The sequence below is a fragment of the Sprattus sprattus genome (assembly GCF_963457725.1).
Source record: "Sprattus sprattus genome assembly, chromosome: 1".
Classification (NCBI taxonomy): domain Eukaryota; kingdom Metazoa; phylum Chordata; class Actinopteri; order Clupeiformes; family Clupeidae; genus Sprattus; species Sprattus sprattus.
Window position 1 is genome coordinate 28,256,388 of NC_137920.1, and position 19,566 is coordinate 28,275,953.

Sequence of the window (19,566 nt, forward strand, 5' to 3'; positions counted from 1 at the left end):
AAAAAATAATCATCAAAATCAGCATGGCAAGGCTCAGGGAGATTTTAAACATTAAATGGTGTTTTTCTCTGTGTCACAGTTAGAGAAACTTATTTTCTTTGTGAAACTGTCCTCCTCTTCTCCTATGTTGATGTCTGCTGCGATGGGGAATAGTGAAGTGCATGGCGTAGAAAAGAGTATGACCTGGACCAAGTGGGACTTATAGTTCAGTCTGTGTAAGTCTATTGTGCCTTGCTAGTGAGGCAGGGTTTAGTGTGTAGGCAATCCAACGGAAATACCTGATGATTCAAAGGCATGCAATCTTATAACATGTACACCTGCAAGTAATATCTCTTATCGTTAAACTTCCTCTCAGTCCTGTAACCCATCCACGCCTACACTATACCATGATGTATGGAACAATATCATTACAGTTTTTTCTTGATTGCAGAAGCACATTTTTGAAAACAGGGCCCTGTTTTTCAAAACACTACACACAATTAGCACCACCACACACCCAATTAGTAGAACAATTCACATCCTTTGCAAAATTAAACATGCATCTAAAAACAATACACTAATTTATCAAAACAAATTGCGTTACCACAAACACACTAAAACACACACACATACACACACACACTCAGACACACAAACACACACACACACACACACACACACACACACACACACACACACACACACACACACACACACACACACACACACACACACACACACGCATGAAACATATAACTTATCGTTTTTTTCACAACATGCCTACGGTTCCTGTCGGGCAGGGGGGCATTATCCACATCACAGGCAACTGACCTGAATGTTTATATTTGTGTGTTGTTGTTGCTTTGAGATTTTACTTGAAAAGTGTCTGCAACAACTGAACATTGTGTGTAGTGATTTGACAAGGTGATGTGTAATTGACATTAGAGTGTAAAGCAGGAAAGTCAGAGTCTATACAGATAAGGGAGTGTGAAGAAATGCCAAATTGGGTCGACTGATTGGTACATGAAGTTTTTTGTGTGAAACACTGTAATTCTGTTTGTACCAGTAACACACTGCTGCTCCAAACCTAAAACACTTTTAGCAATTCTACACCTCAGTGATTAGAGTGTAAGTGAACGACACAGGAAAAGTGCAAATATACAATACATTCACCAAAGTTTTGTACGATTGCATAAACACTCAAATCAAAAGTATTACACAATGAACAAAACCTTACACTCAAGGAGCAAAACATATGCCCAGATTTGCACCACTATAAGCAGATGTCGCATTTCTACTTCTCAGTGATTAGGGTAGTGTAAGAGAAGTACACAGAGAAAGTGCAAATATACAATACATTCACCACAAGACCAATGCTGCGGAAAATATAATTAATTTCTCTCCATACACCCAAAACCAGTCAACATTGAGAATCACAACAACGAGTTTCCCAGTTGTCATGCTATTACAGTAGTGTGCATAACACTTTAAGCTCAACAAATATCAGACCAACATATTCTGTATCCAGGTTACAATTGCAGTAAAACTAAAATAAAAGATCTGAAAATACAGTACAAATACGTTTTTTTTTTCTTCTTTCCAGAATGAGTGCCAGTGTTGACTGAGAGACATGATGGACATTATTGAAAATGGTATGGTCACCGCTCATTTTTGGGTTCAGTATAGTACAAACCTGAAATCGTCCCAAAGGCACGAACTGTATTCGACCATATGGGCTACAACTTTGATTGTCTTTAAATGTATCTGTATTTACGAAAGTGTTCAAAGTGTTTGTTTCCAATAAATGTTCAAAATGTTTGCATTCCCATTAGGATGTGTGTCTGCTGTGATGTCGGATCGGCCGAATATGTCTGGCAGCCATGTGTTTCACTAAGTCCAAACAGATCCCATCTGAAAAGCACAGATTCGCACAGGGTACTTTATTACCGATTATACGGGTCATAGAGGTCCATGGTTTGTTCTATTGCTCACCGAGGTGCAAATGCCAAATGATTTTACAACTTTTTTAGAGGAGTTTTCCTCAGAAAAGAAATATGGGTTGCCACGACGCCCCTGTCACTTCTACGGTTCTCTGTTCGTTGAAACACGGAAAGGGTGAAAATGCGAGGTAATTTAAGTTTGCTTTAAAGTGCAAGGTGTGAACTTCACAACCGACATCTTCATATCCGCACATTTTGTTTCGTTAGACACATTTTGTTACAAAATGCGAGTGGAGAAAACACAAGCGAGTCCATCACGGAAGAGAGGAATGGAGAGCTCTTTCAGTTGAGTCTCAACGGTTCTCATGCCTATCTTAAATACAACCCGCTGGCGACTCGTGGTACTCGTTCACTCGATTCTCTCGTACTCTGATCGTTAGACACCACGAAACTATGGCTGAAGTTGCCCCAGCTGCCGCGCCTGCTAAGTCTCCCAAGAAGAAGGCACCAAGGCCCAAGAAAACCGGACCCAGTGTGGGCGAGCTTATCGTCAAATCCATCACTGCATCCAAAGAGAGGAAGGGAGTTTCTCTGGCTGCCCTGAAGAAGGCTTTAGCCGCTGGTGGATACGATGTGGAAAAGAACAACGCTCGTGTCAAGGTGGCCATCAAGAGTCTCGTCTCAAAGGGCACACTGGTTCAGACGAAAGGAACTGGCGCGTCCGGCTCCTTCAAGCTGAACAAACAGGCAGAGGTGAAGAAGCCTGCGAAGAAGGCTCCCGTCAAAGCCAAGAAGCCGGCAGCAAAGAAGCCCGCTGTAGCCAAGAAGCCCAAGAAGGCAGTGGCAAAGAAGCCCGCAGCTGCTGCAAAGAAGTCTCCGAAGAAAGCCAAGAAACCCGTTACGCCCAAGAAGGCAACGAAGAGCCCCAAGAAGGCCAAAAAGCCCGCCGCACCCAAGAAGGCAGCTAAGAGCCCCAAGAAAGCTAAGGCAGCGAAACCCAAGGTGGCCAAGCCTAAAGCCACCAAGGCGAAAAAGGCTGCCCCTAAAAAGAAGTAAATATTGCGCTTCGCGTGCTGCTCTTTGTAGTTAAACAAAGGCTCTTTTAAGAGCCACCCAACATTTCATTTGAATGCATCTCTTCCTACACTGGTGATGGTCAAATCTAAAAAAAAAAAAAAACATGATTTTGCACCTCATATTGTTAATTGCAGTCAAAAGAGAGAGAGAAAAAAACTGCTTCGTTTATATTTGCTTTGTTAATGTGGAACGCCTTGGGTCTCTCAAAAGCATTACACCTGCATTGTGACATGCACGTTGATAAGGTTACACAAAGATACATTGAATTCATGAACCATCTACATTCCATTTCAACTCACAAAATATCTCAAGACGAAAAACATAAAAAGCTTGTTACATTGTAACCAATTTCAGTACAATGATTACGTAACAGTGGGTGTTATCCATTGTTTTACCAAACACGTCACACAAATATCCAGTTGACTCCTCAACCAGCTCAATTTGACTCATTATTCGCAGATAAGAGTCGTTGACAAAATAGAGTGATTTATTAAGGCCATTGAAATTCAAGATTTTCGAGAAGAAGCGGGAAAGGGAAGGATAGAAAGCGGCCGACACCAAACTAAGCTTGACCTGATGTCACATGGTAAGCTATAAATTGATTGGCTCTCAGTACGGTGGTTTCAGCCAGTGAAGGAGGGAGACAAAGCATATACACAGAATACTGGCTCACCGTGTACCTTCACATTTGTGCTTAGAAATATTGATGGGAAGTTGGGATCATTTTACTGACTCGGTTCCTTGAATGTCGTTTACTCAACATTTTATAGCCAGTTCCATGGCCTTAATATGTCCACTGCAAACACGTATCATATTCTCATGAAGTTAAGTGTCATGAGAATCTCTTCTGAATGTCCGGAGAATGGATGCAACTGAGAAGCGGCTTATGTTTGGTTGAACCCTCTGGCCAGCCTCATGTATGGTCAAACCCATGTTGACCTCATGGTTGAACACATTGGCCTGAATCTCTAAAGAGATACAGTAATGGCTCTCTTTCTTGCTCTTCCTCTTCATCCTTTTACTCATTCTCCTTCTCCTCCTCTTACTCTCACTCCTCTGCCTCTCTGGTCACCTCTCACTGCAATGTTGCCATAAATTGTTCTCCAAACCAGGAGCTTATGTTTTGATTTAAAATTGCACAACAGCTTTGGAAATGGAAGTTTTGCTATTTGAATAGCAGTGGGTTCTGTCTGAAAACAAGGAGGTTTTCGCATTGATGAAGTGTGCAAAGTAGAGAGGATGGTGTTTAGTGTTTTGAAGAAAGTGTGGTTAACAATTGAAATCTGTGTCTAAAGCAGAGAATTTTGTGTTGTGTTTTGAAGAGTTCATATCAACAAAGAACAAGTGCGTTGTGAGTAGTGAGATGCAGGGTACAGTACTATAGGGGTACAAGGAGGAGAAAGAACCAACAAAAATTAGAGCAAAGCAGAATAGTAATTTCTGATACAATTTTAGCTACTATGAGAGAACATGTTTTTGTTCATCAAAAGATGACGGATAAATATGAAATTTGTTTTGAGATTAAACATGTACTTTTCCTTGAGAACTATATGTTTTGAACAATGTGTTTTCTATTTTCTGGTGTATTGTTTACTCACTGCTTGAAAGTGTATATCATTTCGATCACTTTGATTATGATTTGAGAGCAGTGGTTGATTTTGAGGCGAAAGTTTTATTTTGCAAGGGGATTCAGAGGATTTGTAAATAGTGCTTGAAGATGAGGTTTTGAGTTTACAATTTTGAGAAAATGGGTGACTGTTTCAAGAAATGTGTTTTAGCAATCATAAAAAAAACCTGTAACTCATCTGCTGCATTTCTATAGTGTTTGGAGTTTTTTACGATCAGATACACACAATTTTGACTGCTTGGTTTTGTTTTTTAATCTCCTCACACAATAAGCACAACCACACACCCAATGAGCAAAACACCTCAGATCCATTGCAAAATGAAACACTCTTGTAAAATCTATACACTCATTTACAGTTTTTTACGATCGGATACACACAATTTTGACTGCTTGGTTTTGTTTTTCAATCTTCTCACACAATAAGCACAACCACACACCCGATGAGCAAAAACATCAGATCCATTGCAAATTGAAACACTCTTGTAAAATGTATACACTCATTTAACAAAACTATAATGTCACCATATGAAACACACACATTGCATATACTGAATTCTGTTTGTACCACTTACACACTTCTGTTATAAACCTTAAACACTTTTAGCAATTCTAAACCTTAAACACTTTTAGCAATTCTACTTCTCAGTGATTAGAGTAGTGTAAGTGAAGTACACAGAGAAAGTGAAAATACACAATACAGTAAAAACACTACCCAAGACTGATGAAAATATGATTTACGTAATTCTCTCCATATACCCAAATCAGTCAACATGTCAACACGGAGAATCACAACAAAACATGTCCCAGTGTTCATGCTACTTCAATAGTGTGCATAGCACTGTAAGCTCAGCAAATATCAGACAAAGGTGAAAAGATGTTTCCAATAAAGTTGCATTTTACCCTGATGCCTTTTTAGGATTTGTCAGTGTCGCCAGTGTTGACTGAGAGACCTGATGGACATTACTGTATTGAAAATGGCATGGTCACCGATAATGTTCGCTTGAATTTATCTGAGCCTGATAGCATTACGTATTTGCCAAAAGCATGTTTATGATCTCTCTATCTTGTTCTTGCGTGAATATGGGCCTGTCCTCCTTTCAAGTTTATTTGATACATTTGGTCTTCTTCTTCTTTGAGCACATTTTCCTCCTGCTTCAGGTCTTCCTCTTCCTCTACTTCCACCTTGACCTCGGCCTCATGGCATGGCCTCGGCCTCTTCCTCTTCCTCCTCCTCTGTGGATTCCCCCTCTCACCCTCACTCTTCTTCTTCTTCTGATTCCTTCCATTTTGGTTGAAGACAGATTACAGTTACTCATCTGCTGCATTTCTATAGTGCTTAAACCTGTTTGTTGTGTCTACAATTGCAGTTTTTTTGCACAATCGGATACACACTAAAATCAAAAGTGTAACACAATTATCAAAACCTTCACTCAAGGAGCAAAACAACGGCTCAGATCTGCACAACTATAAGAACATTTCAACATCACACTTTTTGCGAAACCATACACACAAGTGATTTGCAAAGCACTAAACACACTTTTATGCTTTAGGCACAGACGTGTATCAAGAGGTCACTTCCTTACAATTCCAAAACGCTCTGTCAAGTTACCACACGTATGAGCCGGTCAAATAAACACAGCCTTCAATGCCCAAACACAACAAACAGGTTTAAGCACTATAAAAATGCAGCAGATGAGTAACTGTAATCTGTCTTCAACCAAAATGGAAGGAGTCAGAAGAAGTGGTGAGGGTGAGAGGGGGAATCCACAGAGGAGGAGAAGGAGGAAGAGGCCGAGGCCATGCCATGAGGCTGAGGTCAAGGTGGAAGTAGAGGAAGAGGAAGACCTGAAGCAGGAGGAAAATGTGCTCAAAATGTATCAAATACTGTAAACTTGAAAGGAGGACAGGCCCATATTCACGCAAGAACAAGATAGAGAGATCATACTGTAAACATGATTTTGGCAAATACGTAATGCTATCAGGCTCAGAGAAATTCAAGCGAACATTATCGGTGACCATGCCCTTTTCAATACAGCAATGTCCATCAGGTTTTTCAGTCAACACTGGCAACCTGAAGTCCTAAAAAGACATCAGGGTAAAATGCAACTTTATTTGTACTGTATTTTTTCTGATTTATTTTTTTTTGACTGTAAATGGAATTGTAACCTGTACTGGAAACATCTTTTCACGTTTGTCTGATATTTGCTGAGCTTACAGTGTTATGCACACTGCTGAAGTAGCATGAAAACTGGGACATGTTTTGTTGCGATTCTCCATGTTGACTGATTTGGGTATATCTATCTATAAATCCAGGAATCTGTGTGTGTGTGGGTTTGTGGAGTGTCAGTCTGTCTAGGGCGTATCTCCCTGACGGTAGATACGTTAGTTATGAGATTTCTCATGTAGCTTACGCATGTCATGAACCTGTGCATCCTTGATTTTGAAGATTTTTGAATTTATAGTTTTCGAGATATTTGTATTTTACCGTTTCCCGTAGGAAACAATGGGTTATCTTTTCCCGTAGCAAGTCCCACTGTGCACCGAAATTACGTCACAATCAAACAAGCTATGTCACGCTCAGAACCTATAAAACCGGATGGTCAAACTCGATTGTCAGTTTTTGCAACAAGACAATTAGCTAAGTGGCTTATTATTTACACATACTGGAACAAGAAAACACAGACTACATACGGCAGTGAAACAAGGTGAGTTTCCTATAGAAATACTCTGATCTGAATAAGTGCAGTCTGAATGGAAACCATATGGGACCATCATACCTTTCAGAGTAGTCTGTCTAGGGCATATCTCCCTGACGGTAGATACGTTAGTTATGATATTTCGCATGTAGCTTACGCATGTCATGAACCTGTGCATCCTTGATTTTGAAGATTTTTGAATTTATAGTTTTTGAGATATTTGTATTTTACCGTTTGTCGTGCATTGGGTTTAGCGACGCTAAACCCAATGCATTTCAATGCACGGCAAACGGTAAAATACAAATATTTCGCGAACTATACATTCAAAAATCTTAATCTTATTGGTTACCAATGGTCTTACATTAAAGTGTTCTCAGAGATTCTAGCCCCGGATCTCAAAATAATGATATGTAAAAAGTGCCCCGTATTACTTCAGTCTAACCTGTAGCCTACCTATGTGGAGTGCAAACATGTCTTGCTATTACACTACCCAACAGCTACACCTACGTCTGTTAACACTACATAATTCCTACGGGCACTGCACTAGTAGAGAGAATTACGTAAATAATATTTTCAGCATTGGTCTTGTGTAGTGTTTTTACTGTATTGTGTATTTTCACTTTCTCTGTGTACTTCACTTACACTACTCTCATCACTGAGAAGTAGTATTGCTAAAAGTGTTTTAGGTTTATAACAGAAGTGTGTAAGTGGTACAAACAGAATTCAGTATATGCAATGTGTGTGTTTCATATGGTAACAAAATATGGTTTTGGTTAAATGAGTGTATAGATTTTACAAGAGTGTTTCATTTTGCAATGGATCTGATGTTTTTGCTCATTGGGTGTGGTTGTGCTTATTGTGTGAGGAGATTGAAAAACAAAACCGAGCAGTCAAAATTGTGTGTATCCGATCGTACAAAACTGTAAGCAATCATGTGTTTGGGCACTTGATGGCTGTTTTAATTCGACCGGCTCATAAACTTGACAGAGTGTTTTGGAATTGCAAGGAAGTGACCTCTTGATGTACGTCTGTGTCTAAAGCATAAAACTGTGTTTAGTGCTTTGCAAATCACTTGTGTGTATGGTTTCGCAAAAAAGTGTGATGTTTAAATGTGCTTATAGTTGTGCAGATCTGAGCCGTTGTTTTGCTCCTTGAGTGAAGGTTTTGATAATTGTGTAATACTTTTGATTTTAGTGTGTATCCGATCGTAAAAAAATGTAAACCTGTTTGGTGTGTCTACAATTAAGCTGTCATGTGTTTGCGCACATACAGTTTTTTACAATTGCTAAAACACTAAAACCCACTGGCTGAACAAAGTTCTCAGTTGCCTGAACTCATGAAGCTAATTGGGCAGTCTTGTCAATACCTTACAGTATTTTTTCCATCGCTAACGAGCGCTTACCTATACTTAAAATACTTTTTCTAAACTCTTAACACAGACTTACACCTACAAAACACAATTGGCCAAATAGATCATTTTCTTCTCAAAAGCACATTTTGTTAACTATATACTCTTCATTTCAAAATAGAAGACATCTTTCTCTGCACACACTAACTTTACCAAAACACTGGACATCTGACTCAAAATGAAATTATTCTTTCAAAGAATAACTCTTGTTTTCACTTCACAAGGAACATGCAGCCAATCAAAGTACACCAGGTTTCAAAATACTGGCTATTGTCGACATTACAAAAACTGCATAAACTTTTATGTTTCAGTTTTACAGGTATTTGCATGCAAAACATGCAATCCACTGTTTTTTTGCGCCAAATGTTTTGGTTGGGAACTGTATATCCACATGTAATGTTCACATTCAAAAGCATTCCAGTAAAAAGCGAATCAGTTTTTTTTTTTCTTCACTGTTTACTCTAGGAGGTATAGTAGAAATACTGTTTAGTATGATACAACAGAAAACGTTTTACAGTATTGTTTAAAGTTAACAAAATATCCATGAACAAAAAAGCAACAGCAAAAAGCCCAGTAAAAAGGGAGAACTAAAAAAAAACACAACATTCCTTTATCTAATCCCTGCGATCTTCAGGGTTAGGCCACAAGTTTTCATCCACATCGCATCTGATGTTATCCAAGGCGATACACCTTGACTCGCTCACTGTTCCTCTCAAAGGGAGCAGTGTAGAGCTGTTTCATCCGCACTCTGTGTTTGGACAATGTCCGCGTAATGGTTGCGAGGCTGATGCTATTGATATTGTGAAATATCTCTTGCTCCTCCAAAATTCTGCTTTGAATCTCATGCAGTTTAATTGCATTATTTGCAACAACCATATCTACTATGGCAAGCTCTTGTTGATGATTGAGGAGCTTTCCTCTTCCCCCAGAGGGAGGAAGACGTTGCATTCTTTTGAGGGACAAAAAACATCAACATATGCATTACTGTATGGCCTCATTGACATGTCAAGTGAGAATAGAAACAATCCATGTAAAATGCAAACTTACCTGTTGGTTTGTTGAAAGATGCGTGTTCTGCCCATGATATGGTTTATGTAACGGACTTTTATTTTGACGCCCACTGAGATCGGGAAGCTGGGGATCCAAACAAAAAACATCGTTCTCATGACTACTAAAAACTGCAACTGTCAAATGTCAAACGTCAAACGTCTTAAATTGAATCTTCACATTACGAATCCTTTAGAAGGCAATGTTTGTAAGTCTTACACATTCTAATATGTTTATTTTTCTTAATTACTTAGTTGTTATATCTGTGATGTGTTTTAGGTATGTTTTAGATTATTATACTCGCTATAAATTAGATTATTATTGTCGCTGCAACTTCGCTATGGTTAGCATGTTAGCGAATTATTGTCAGTTCTGTTCTTGTATAGTAACGTTTTTGTAATTGAGCACTTTTTCTTCTTTTTTGTGTTTGTTTTTCTAGTTTCACTCTGTTTAATGTAGTCACCAGAATAAAGGAGCAAAAACGGCTCATCTTCCTGGCTCTTAAAAAGGAGTTTGGCTGTCTGGTAATCTTTGTTAGCGCTCAGGGAGCAAATCACAATAGAGAGACCAGAACAGTGAAAAAACACTACAATCAAGAGGATTTGAAGCTATGGAGACGCAAGCGCCAGAAGGGGCGCCGTCAGTGTCCGGATCCAGGCGCTCGTCTTCCTCCGGGTGCTCAGTGGCCGGAGCAGCGGCTAGAGCCAGAGGCATAGCTGAAGCGGCGCGCGCCAGAGCGGCATTCTCACAGCGGGAGCTGGAGATGAAGAGGCAAAGGGCTAGACTGGACATGGAGAAGGCTACACTGGAAGCGAACCTGCAGGCCCTTGAGCTTGCAAAGGCAGTGGCTGCTGCCAATGCAGAGGCTGAAGTGTTGGAGGCGGCAGCTGAAATGGAATATGATGACATCCTCGGTCGCAAGAGTGCCATCGCACCACTGGAGGTGCAGCAGCGGACGGAGACCTACGTGGCACAGCATACACAGGCCATCCTCATCCCCAATGCTCCCCCTCCATACGGATCTCCTCCTCTCGGTCTCGGACAGTCACCACCATCGAGGCACACTCCTGTGTTAAACGCCACATCTGTCCACGATGCCCAATCTGTTCATTCAGCCACACAGCACAGTGAGTACTTACCTGAGTCAGAGCACCAGCCCTATTTACCTCGAGGCCCCACCTCATACTCCCACTCTCCATCCAGAGTCTGTCAGCAGCAAGGCTGCTCCCTAGGCAAGCGTGTAGTCTTCCAAGACCATTCACCAGGTAATGACACACTTAGCCCTCCTGTCAATCGGGCCCCTGACATGATGGACTTTGCTAAGTATCTGGCCCGCAGGGAGTTAGTAACTACAGGGCTAAATACATTCGACGATCAGCCTGAAAGTTTTAGAGCATGGCAGTCCTCCTTTTTTAATGCTACTCAGGGCCTAGAGTTAACAGCTAGTGAAGAGCTAGACCTGCTAATTAAATGGCTAGGAAAGGGGTCCTCAGACCATGTTAAAAGAATCAGAGCAGTGTATGTCTCTAATCCCCAAGCTGCACTGCAGTTGTCTTGGACAAGACTTCAAGAGTGCTATGCCACCCCAGAAGTGATAGAGAGTGCACTATTCAAGCGGCTGGACTGTTTCCCTCGCCTCAGTTCAAGAGAAAACTCCAAGCTGAGAGAGCTTAGTGACCTGCTCCTGGAACTGCTCTCAGCCCAAACAGATGGGTACTTACCTGGCCTCAGTTACCTCGACACACCACGAGGAATCAATCCCATCGTCGAAAAGCTGCCACAGAACCTTCAAGATAAATGGCTGTCTACTGGCTCAAGATATAAAGAACATCACAGAGTCTGCTACCCCCCATTCTCCTTCTTCGTTGACTTCGTCTGCTGCGAGGCAAAGGCCAGGAATGACCCCAGCTTTATCCTGACCAACAACAGCTACAGTCATCACCGCAACGAAAGGGCTGCAGGGAGACAGGAGAGTGAGAGGACCGCCATATCTGTCCACAAAACCGACGTGGCCGCCACAGCCAATGCACACCTGACTTATAGAGCAGAGAGAGAAGTAAGGGACCAAACTAAGAACTGTCCACTTCATGACAAGCCGCATCCTCTGGAAAGATGCAGAGGTTTTAGAATGAAGCCGCTCATAGAACGAAAAAGGTTACTTAAAGAATATAAAAGATGTTTTAGGTGCTGCTCTGCTGTTCACATGGCCAAAGAATGTCCAGTGAAACTGAAATGCAACGAGTGTGAAAGTGAGGAACACTGCACAACCATGCATCCAGACACAACCCTGTTACCAGCAGCGTATCCTGTGGCAGAGCCTCACACAGAACAGCAACGCAGCTTTCCTTCAGAGGTGACTTCCAGGTGTACAGAGGTCTGCGGAGATGGTCTCCCGGCTCGGTCCTGTGCAAAGATATGCCTGGTGCAGGTCTTCCCGCGAGGCGAAAGAGAACGTGCTGTGAAGATGTACGCCATCATTGATGACCAGAGCAACCGCTCGCTGGCCAGGTCTGAGTTTTTCCGGCTCTTTGGGATCCACGGTAACCCTGCACCTTACCTGCTGAGGACCTGCGCTGGCACCACTGAAATGGCTGGGAGGAAAGCAGTCGGATTCCAGATAGAAGCAGTCGACAGCCCAGTGTGTCTGGATTTGCCCCCACTCATTGAGTGCAATGAAATCATGAGCAACAGGTCAGAAATCCCCACAGCAGAGGTTGCTCTTTCCCACACTCACCTGAGGCCTGTGGCTCCTCATATCCCAGAGCTTGACCCTGAAGCACAGATTCTCATTTTATTAGGGAGAGACCTTATCCGCGTTCATAAAGTGAGACAACAGATTAATGGCCCTAACAATGCACCTTTTGCCCAGCGCTTGGACTTGGGGTGGGTCATAGTTGGGGAAGTTTGCATTGACAGTGCCCGCAAACCCACTGTTGCTGTCTTCAAGACAAATGTCCTGCAGAACGGACGTCCATCGTACCTGACACCGTGTAAAAATCACATACACGTTAAAGACAAGGCAAGCTACGGCGGGGAGCAAAGACATGACCTCTCCAGTCACTCTCTCGTCAACGTGCGCCCTGAGGACAAGCTTGGACTTGACGTGTTCATAAGAACAGCCAATGACAACAAACACGCTCTGTCTTTTGAAGATGAGACATTCTTGAATGTCATGCAAAAAGAATTCAAAAGAGATGAACAAAACAGCTGGATTGCTCCACTGCCATTCAGGTCACCCAGGCCACGCCTCCCAAACAACCGTGCTCTGGCCCTCTCTCGTCTCCACTCCTTGCGGCGCACACTGAACAAAAAACCTGAAATGAAATGTTTTGTTTTTATGGAAAACCTCTTTGCAAACAAACACGCAGAACAAGCAGCCCCCCTCCATGAGAATGCAGAGTGTTGGTACTTACCCATTTTCGGGGTGTGCCACCCCCAAAAGCCAGGTCAGATTAGAGTTGTGTTTGACTCGAGTGCACAAGAAGACGGCCTCTCTCTCAATAGTGTCCTACTCTCTGGCCCTGATTTAAACAACTCCCTCCTCGGAGTACTGCTCAGATTCAGAAAAGAACTCATTGCACTGACAGCTGACATCCAGCAAATGTTCTATGGCTTCTATGTGAGAGAAGATCACAGAGACTTCTTAAGATTTCTCTGGCACAAGGATAACGACCTGACGAAGGAGGTGGTAGAGTACCGCATGCGAGTCCATGTGTTTGGCAATAGCCCGTCGCCCGCGGTGGCTATATATGGACTTCGAAAAGCGGCCCAGGAGGGCGAACAGAGGTATGGATCTGACTCACGCCACTTCGTGGAGAGACACTTTTATGTGGATGACGGGCTCGTCTCACTGCCATCTGAGTCTGAGGCCATCTACCTACTCAGTCGCACTCAAGCATCGCTGGCAGAGTCAAACCTCAAACTGCATAAGATAGCCTCAAACAGTGTCACAGTAATGCAAGCCTTCCCACCTGAAGACCGGGCCGCAAGCCTGAAAGACTTGGGCCTGGACGATGGAGCTTTGCCAATGCAAAGAAGCCTGGGGTTGTGCTGGGACATTGACTCTGACACCTTTACATTCAAGGTTGCAGTCAGCGGCAAACCATTTACCCGTCGTGGAGTCCTATCCACAGTCAACAGTCTTTTTGACCCGCTGGGTTTCGCCGCACCTGTGACCATCAAGGGTCGTGCACTGCTGCGAGAACTCTCCACAGAGGTCCACGACTGGGACGCTAAACTTCCAGCAGACAAGCTGAACAAGTGGGAAACATGGAGAAAATCACTGCAAGATCTGAGCAGCCTCCATATCCCCCGCTCATACACACAGCAGTCCTTCTCTAACACCATCCACACTGAACTGTGTCTTTTTTCAGATGCTTCTTGCTGGGCCATCGGCGCGGTGGCTTACCTGAGAGTCATCACAAAAGATGGGCAGTGTAGAGTGGGCTTCGTGCTTGGAAAAGCAAAGCTGGCTCCTCAACCCGAACCAACCATCCCTCGCCTTGAGCTGTGTGGTGCTGTGTTGGCAGTAGAAATGGCTGAACTGATCCTGGAGGAGCTCGACCACAAGCCAGATACTGTGAAGTTTTTCTGTGACAGCAAGGTGGTTTTGGGATATATACACAACGAGTCTAAGCGGTTCTTTGTTTATGTGCACAACCGCGTTCACCGCATCCGACAAACCACATCCCCTCAACAGTGGCACTATGTACCTACGGATCAAAATCCAGCTGATCTGGCCACTAGGTCAGTGCCTGCGTCACAACTCACCAACACCACATGGTTTACTGGACCAGAGTTCCTATACAAGCCACACCAGCCTGAAACTCATGGCCCTTTTCAGTTAGTGGATCCTGAAACAGACACAGACTTGAGGCCTCAGCTGACAGTGCTCGCCACTCACCTAAGTGAAGGTAAACTCACCTCTGAGCGGTTCCAGCGCTTCTCCACTTGGGAGTCTTTGATGAGAGCTGTCTCTTTGTTGATCCACCAAGCCACATCATTCAGGTTACACTGTCCAAATGTTTGTAAAAGATGGCACCTGTGTAAAAAAACACGTACTCCAGAGGAGCTAGATGTGGCGAAACGAGTCATACTCATGTCTGTCCAGAGGGATGCTTATCCGGAAGAGTATGCAGCACTACAACAAAAAAGAACAATTTCCAAGTCAAGCACAATCCTGAACCTTGATCCTGTCATGTGCGATGGCCTGTTGAGAATTGGCGGCCGTCTGAAACATGCATCTGTTGAGCCTGAGGTGAGAAACCCCATCATTCTCCCAAAATGTCATGTGACCAGGTTAATGGTGAGCCACCACCACACAAAAGTACAGCACCAAGGGCGACACTTCACAGAGGGTGCTGTGAGGGCTGCCGGCCTGTGGGTCGTTGCAGGCAAGACACTGATAGGCTCAGTCATCCACCACTGCGTCACCTGCCGCAAGTTAAGAGGGAAGCTCGAGGTCCAGAAGATGGCTGACCTCCCCCCGGAACGTCTGAGCTCATCTCCGCCATTCACATACGTAGGGCTGGACGTGTTTGGCCCCTGGAACGTGGTCACCCGACGCACCAGAGGCGGTGCAGCTCATAGTAAGCGGTGGGCTATACTTTTCACATGCATGTGCACCAGGGCTGTGCATATAGAGCTCATTGAAAGCATGGACTCACCCAGCTGCATCAATGCCTTGAGAAGGTTTTTTGCCCTGAGAGGACCAGCAAAGCAACTGAGATCAGATCGAGGTACAAACTTCATCGGGGCCAGTGCTGAACTGGGCATGAGACCAGACGACCCAAACCAGGTCAGCACTTTGAAACACCTTCACGAGAACGGCTGTTTGTGGGAGTTTAACCCACCACATGCATCTCACATGGGGGGCGTGTGGGAGCGCATGATCGGCGTAGCCCGCAGGATACTCGACTCCATGTTCCTGCAAAGAAAGCAAAATGACCTGACTCACGAAGTGCTGTGCACCTTAATGGCAGAGGTGTGTGCCATAATGAACGCAAGGCCATTAGTTCCAGTCTCCTCTGACCCCTCGTCACCAGTGCTGCTGACTCCTGCTCTGCTGTTGACTCAAAAGCAAGGGGTGTCTGCTCCAGCCGGCACTTTCACTGAAAAGGACTTGTTCAAGTGTCAGTGGAGACAGGTGCAGGCCCTGGCAAATGAGTTCTGGACGCGATGGAGAAATGAATACCTCCACACTCTTCAGCCAAGGCGCAAATGGCGCACAGCAACCCGAGACCTGCAGCCCGGAGACGTTGTGTTGCTGAAAGAGAGTCAGTCCCCTCGCAATGAGTGGCCAATGGGTCTGGTCACTGCCGCCTTTCCAAGCAGTGACGGAAAGGTCAGAAAGGTTGAAATAAAGACTGCATCACAAGACAAAGTAAAGACATTCTTCAGGCCCGTTACTGAGGTCGTCCTGCTTCTGCCTAAGGAAGGTCAAAGGTCAAGCGAGGACAGTTAAATCTTTAGTGGCATTAAATGCCAGACGGGGAGTGTTCTGCCCATGATATGGTTTATGTAACGGACTTTTATTTTGACGCCCACTGAGATCGGGAAGCTGGGGATCCAAACAAAAAACATCGTTCTCATGACAACTAAAAACTGCAACTGTCAAATGTCAAACGTCAAACGTCTTAAATTGAATCTTCACATTACGAATCCTTTAGAAGGCAATGTTTGTAAGTCTTACACATTCTAATATGTTTATTTTTCTTAATTACTTAGTTGTTATATCTGTGATGTGTTTTAGGTATGTTTTAGATTATTATACTCGCTATAAATTAGATTATTATTGTCGCTGCAACTTCGCTATGGTTAGCATGTTAGCGAATTATTGTCAGTTCTGTTCTTGTATAGTAACGTTTTTGTAATTGAGCACTTTTTCTTCTTTTTTGTGTTTGTTTTTCTAGTTTCACTCTGTTTAATGTAGTCACCAGAATAAAGGAGCAAAAACGGCTCATCTTCCTGGCTCTTAAAAAGGAGTTTGGCTGTCTGGTAATCTTTGTTAGCGCTCAGGGAGCAAATCACAATAGAGAGACCAGAACAATGCGTATAATTGACGCAACCGTTGACCGCCTCAAATTGGGCTGTACTCTTTCACCAGCCTCTCTTAGTGAAAGACCGTGGTTTATCACATGGCACGAATTCCATCACTCACTACTGCCCTTGTAGCCCTTAGAATGCCACCACCACGCATTCTTATACCTCTACCTTGCCCTCTCCTTAGGCCTGCTCTTCTCCCTGGACCTGCTCCTCTCACTACTCCTGCTCCTCTCACTACTCCTGCTCCTCTCACTTCTCCTGCACCTCTCACTACTCCTGCTCCTCTCACTTCTCCTGCTCCTCTCACTACTCCTGCTCCTCTCACTACTACACCTCTCACTGCTCCTCTCACTGGGCCTGCTCTTCTCCCTGGGCCCCTTGCTCTAACTCTTCCTCGTCCAGACATCTTTTTCGGTTTCTGTTTCCAAAAACATCCTTCCTCAAAGTCCTCCTTTTACTGTATACCTAAGTAATGCCATTGATTCTAAGCCAGACTGGAATCAGCTGTGGTTGACCCAATATACCCAACATACATCAGCTGTGTGTCAATTACAGTTTTTTACAATTGCTAAAACACTAAAACCCATTGGCTGAACAAAGTTCTCAGTTGCCTGAACTCATGAAGCTAATTGTGCAGTCTGTTGTCAATACCTTAAACTATTTCTCATGGTAAAACACAATTTGCAGGTCTCACTTAGACTTTTCAGCAAAACTCTAAACACATTCTCAGTCTTAAAACACATTCTGCACTCTAATTCACATGTCATCCATACTGGTAAACACAAGTGGCAACAATCAAATACAAATAGAGAACAAATGTCATTGATTGAACACAACCACTCAAAATGTATTTAACTTGTATCAAATGATGTGACACAACCAATATGAGCCAGTTTAGGGAGCAAACAGGTTGTTGAAGGTGGGAAGGAGAAAGTCTGAGAATGAATAGAAGAAACAATGTGAGGGGAGGAGGACAAGTAAACACCAGGTTGACTCCTTTGATTTGTGTCCCTTTTACTGTGGTAGTGTATATTGTAGTAGGCCTACAGTGCATTGTAGGCTGTATAAGGACAAAACGAAAACAAGTTGTATGGCCCTGAACATTGTGCTTTCTATTTGGTACAGTAACAGTACTGATTGCTCAATAGACTTTGACTGGTTGTAGGTTCATATCAACGAAGAACAAGAGTGGGCTGTGAGCTGTGAGATGCAGGGTACAGTACTATAGGGGTACAAGAAGGAGAAAGAACCAACACAAATAGGAGCAAAGCAAAGTAGTTATTTTTGATACATTTGTATAGCTACTATGAGAGAGAACATGTTTTCATTCATCAAAAGTCAATGATAGATAAATATGAAATGTACTTCTCCCTGAGAACTATACTATACCTGTACTTCTCCCTGAGAACTATATGTTTTGAACAGTGTGTTTTCTATTTTGTGGTGTATTGTTTACTGACTGATTGAAAGTGTATATCATTTTGAACACTTTGTTTATGATTTGACAGCAGTGTTTGATTTTGAGCACAGGTAAAACTGTTTTGAGGCAAAAGTTTCATTTTGCAAGAGGATTCAGAGGTTTTGTAAATAGTGCTTGAAGATGAGGTTTTGTGTTTAGAGTTTAGAGAACATGAGTGACTGTTTCAAGAATGTGTTTTAGCAATTGTAAAAAACTGTAATGGCTCTGTTTATTTGACAGGCTCATAGGTGTGGTCATTTGACAGTCAATGTTTTGGAATTGCAAGGAAGTGACCTCTTGATATACTTCTGTGTCTAAAGCATTCAAGTGTGTTCAGTGTTTTGCAAATCACTTGTGTGTATTGTTTCGCAAAAAGTGAGATGTTGACATGTGCTTATAGTGGTGCAATTCTGAGACGTTGATTTGCTCCTTGAGTTAAGGTGTTGATAATTGTGTAATACGTTTGATTTTAGCGTTTATCCAATCTTAAAAAACGGTAAACAATCGAGAAAAACTGTAAGCAATTGCATTACTCATAGGGGTGGTTATTTGTCAGTCACTGCTTTGGAATTGCAAGGAAGTGACATCTTGATATATATCTGTGTGCAATAATATAAATGTGTTTGGTGTTTTGCAAATCACTGTGTGTAATGGTTGGCAAACAGTGTGAGGCTGACATTTAGCTTATAGTGGTGCAAATCTGGGCCAGGTTTTGCTCCTTGAGTATACAGTTTGGATAATTGTGTAATGCTTTTGAATTTAGTGTTTATTCAATCATAAAGAAATGTTAGCACTAATGTGTTTTTTCGCACTTGATGGCTGTGTTTTAGCAATTGGCTCATAGGTGTGGTAATTTGACAGTCGGTGCTTTGGAATTGGAAGGAAGTGTCATCTTGATATTCTTCTGTGTCGTAATGAATGCAAGTGTGTTTAGTGTTTTGTAAATCACTGTGTTGTTTCTCAAAAAGTGTGCACTGACGTTGTGCTTATAGTGGTGCATCTCTGGGCCGGGTTTTGCTCCTTGCAAACGACTTGGATAATTGTGTTATACTTTTGATTTGAGTGTTTATTCAATGGTAAAAACTTTAAGAGCCACCCACATCTATTTGAGAATGGGCATTCCCAGGCTCTATTCGGCATGATGCACAAATGTAATGGGTGAAAGTTGGACTTGATGTTTGCAGATAAGATATAAGCATGGAAAATAGGAACTGCCTATGGCTTTCTAAAGGAATATGAAGTTAATGTGAAAGGAGCATTTCAAGTTTCTGTACTGTAACATACAAACT

General features: G+C 42.8%; 1 protein-coding gene across 1 annotated transcript; it reads left to right on the forward strand.

Moving 5' to 3' along the window:
• Positions 1–2,372: 2,372 nt before the first annotated feature.
• Positions 2,373–2,975, forward strand: LOC308375251 (histone H1-like; the record flags this gene model as incomplete). Its single annotated transcript, XM_080851341.1, has 1 exon — positions 2,373–2,975. One exon carries the CDS (start codon positions 2,373–2,375, stop codon positions 2,973–2,975), a length of 603 nt encoding a protein of 200 aa, XP_080707467.1.
• Between the last annotated feature and the right edge of the window lie 16,591 nt (positions 2,976–19,566).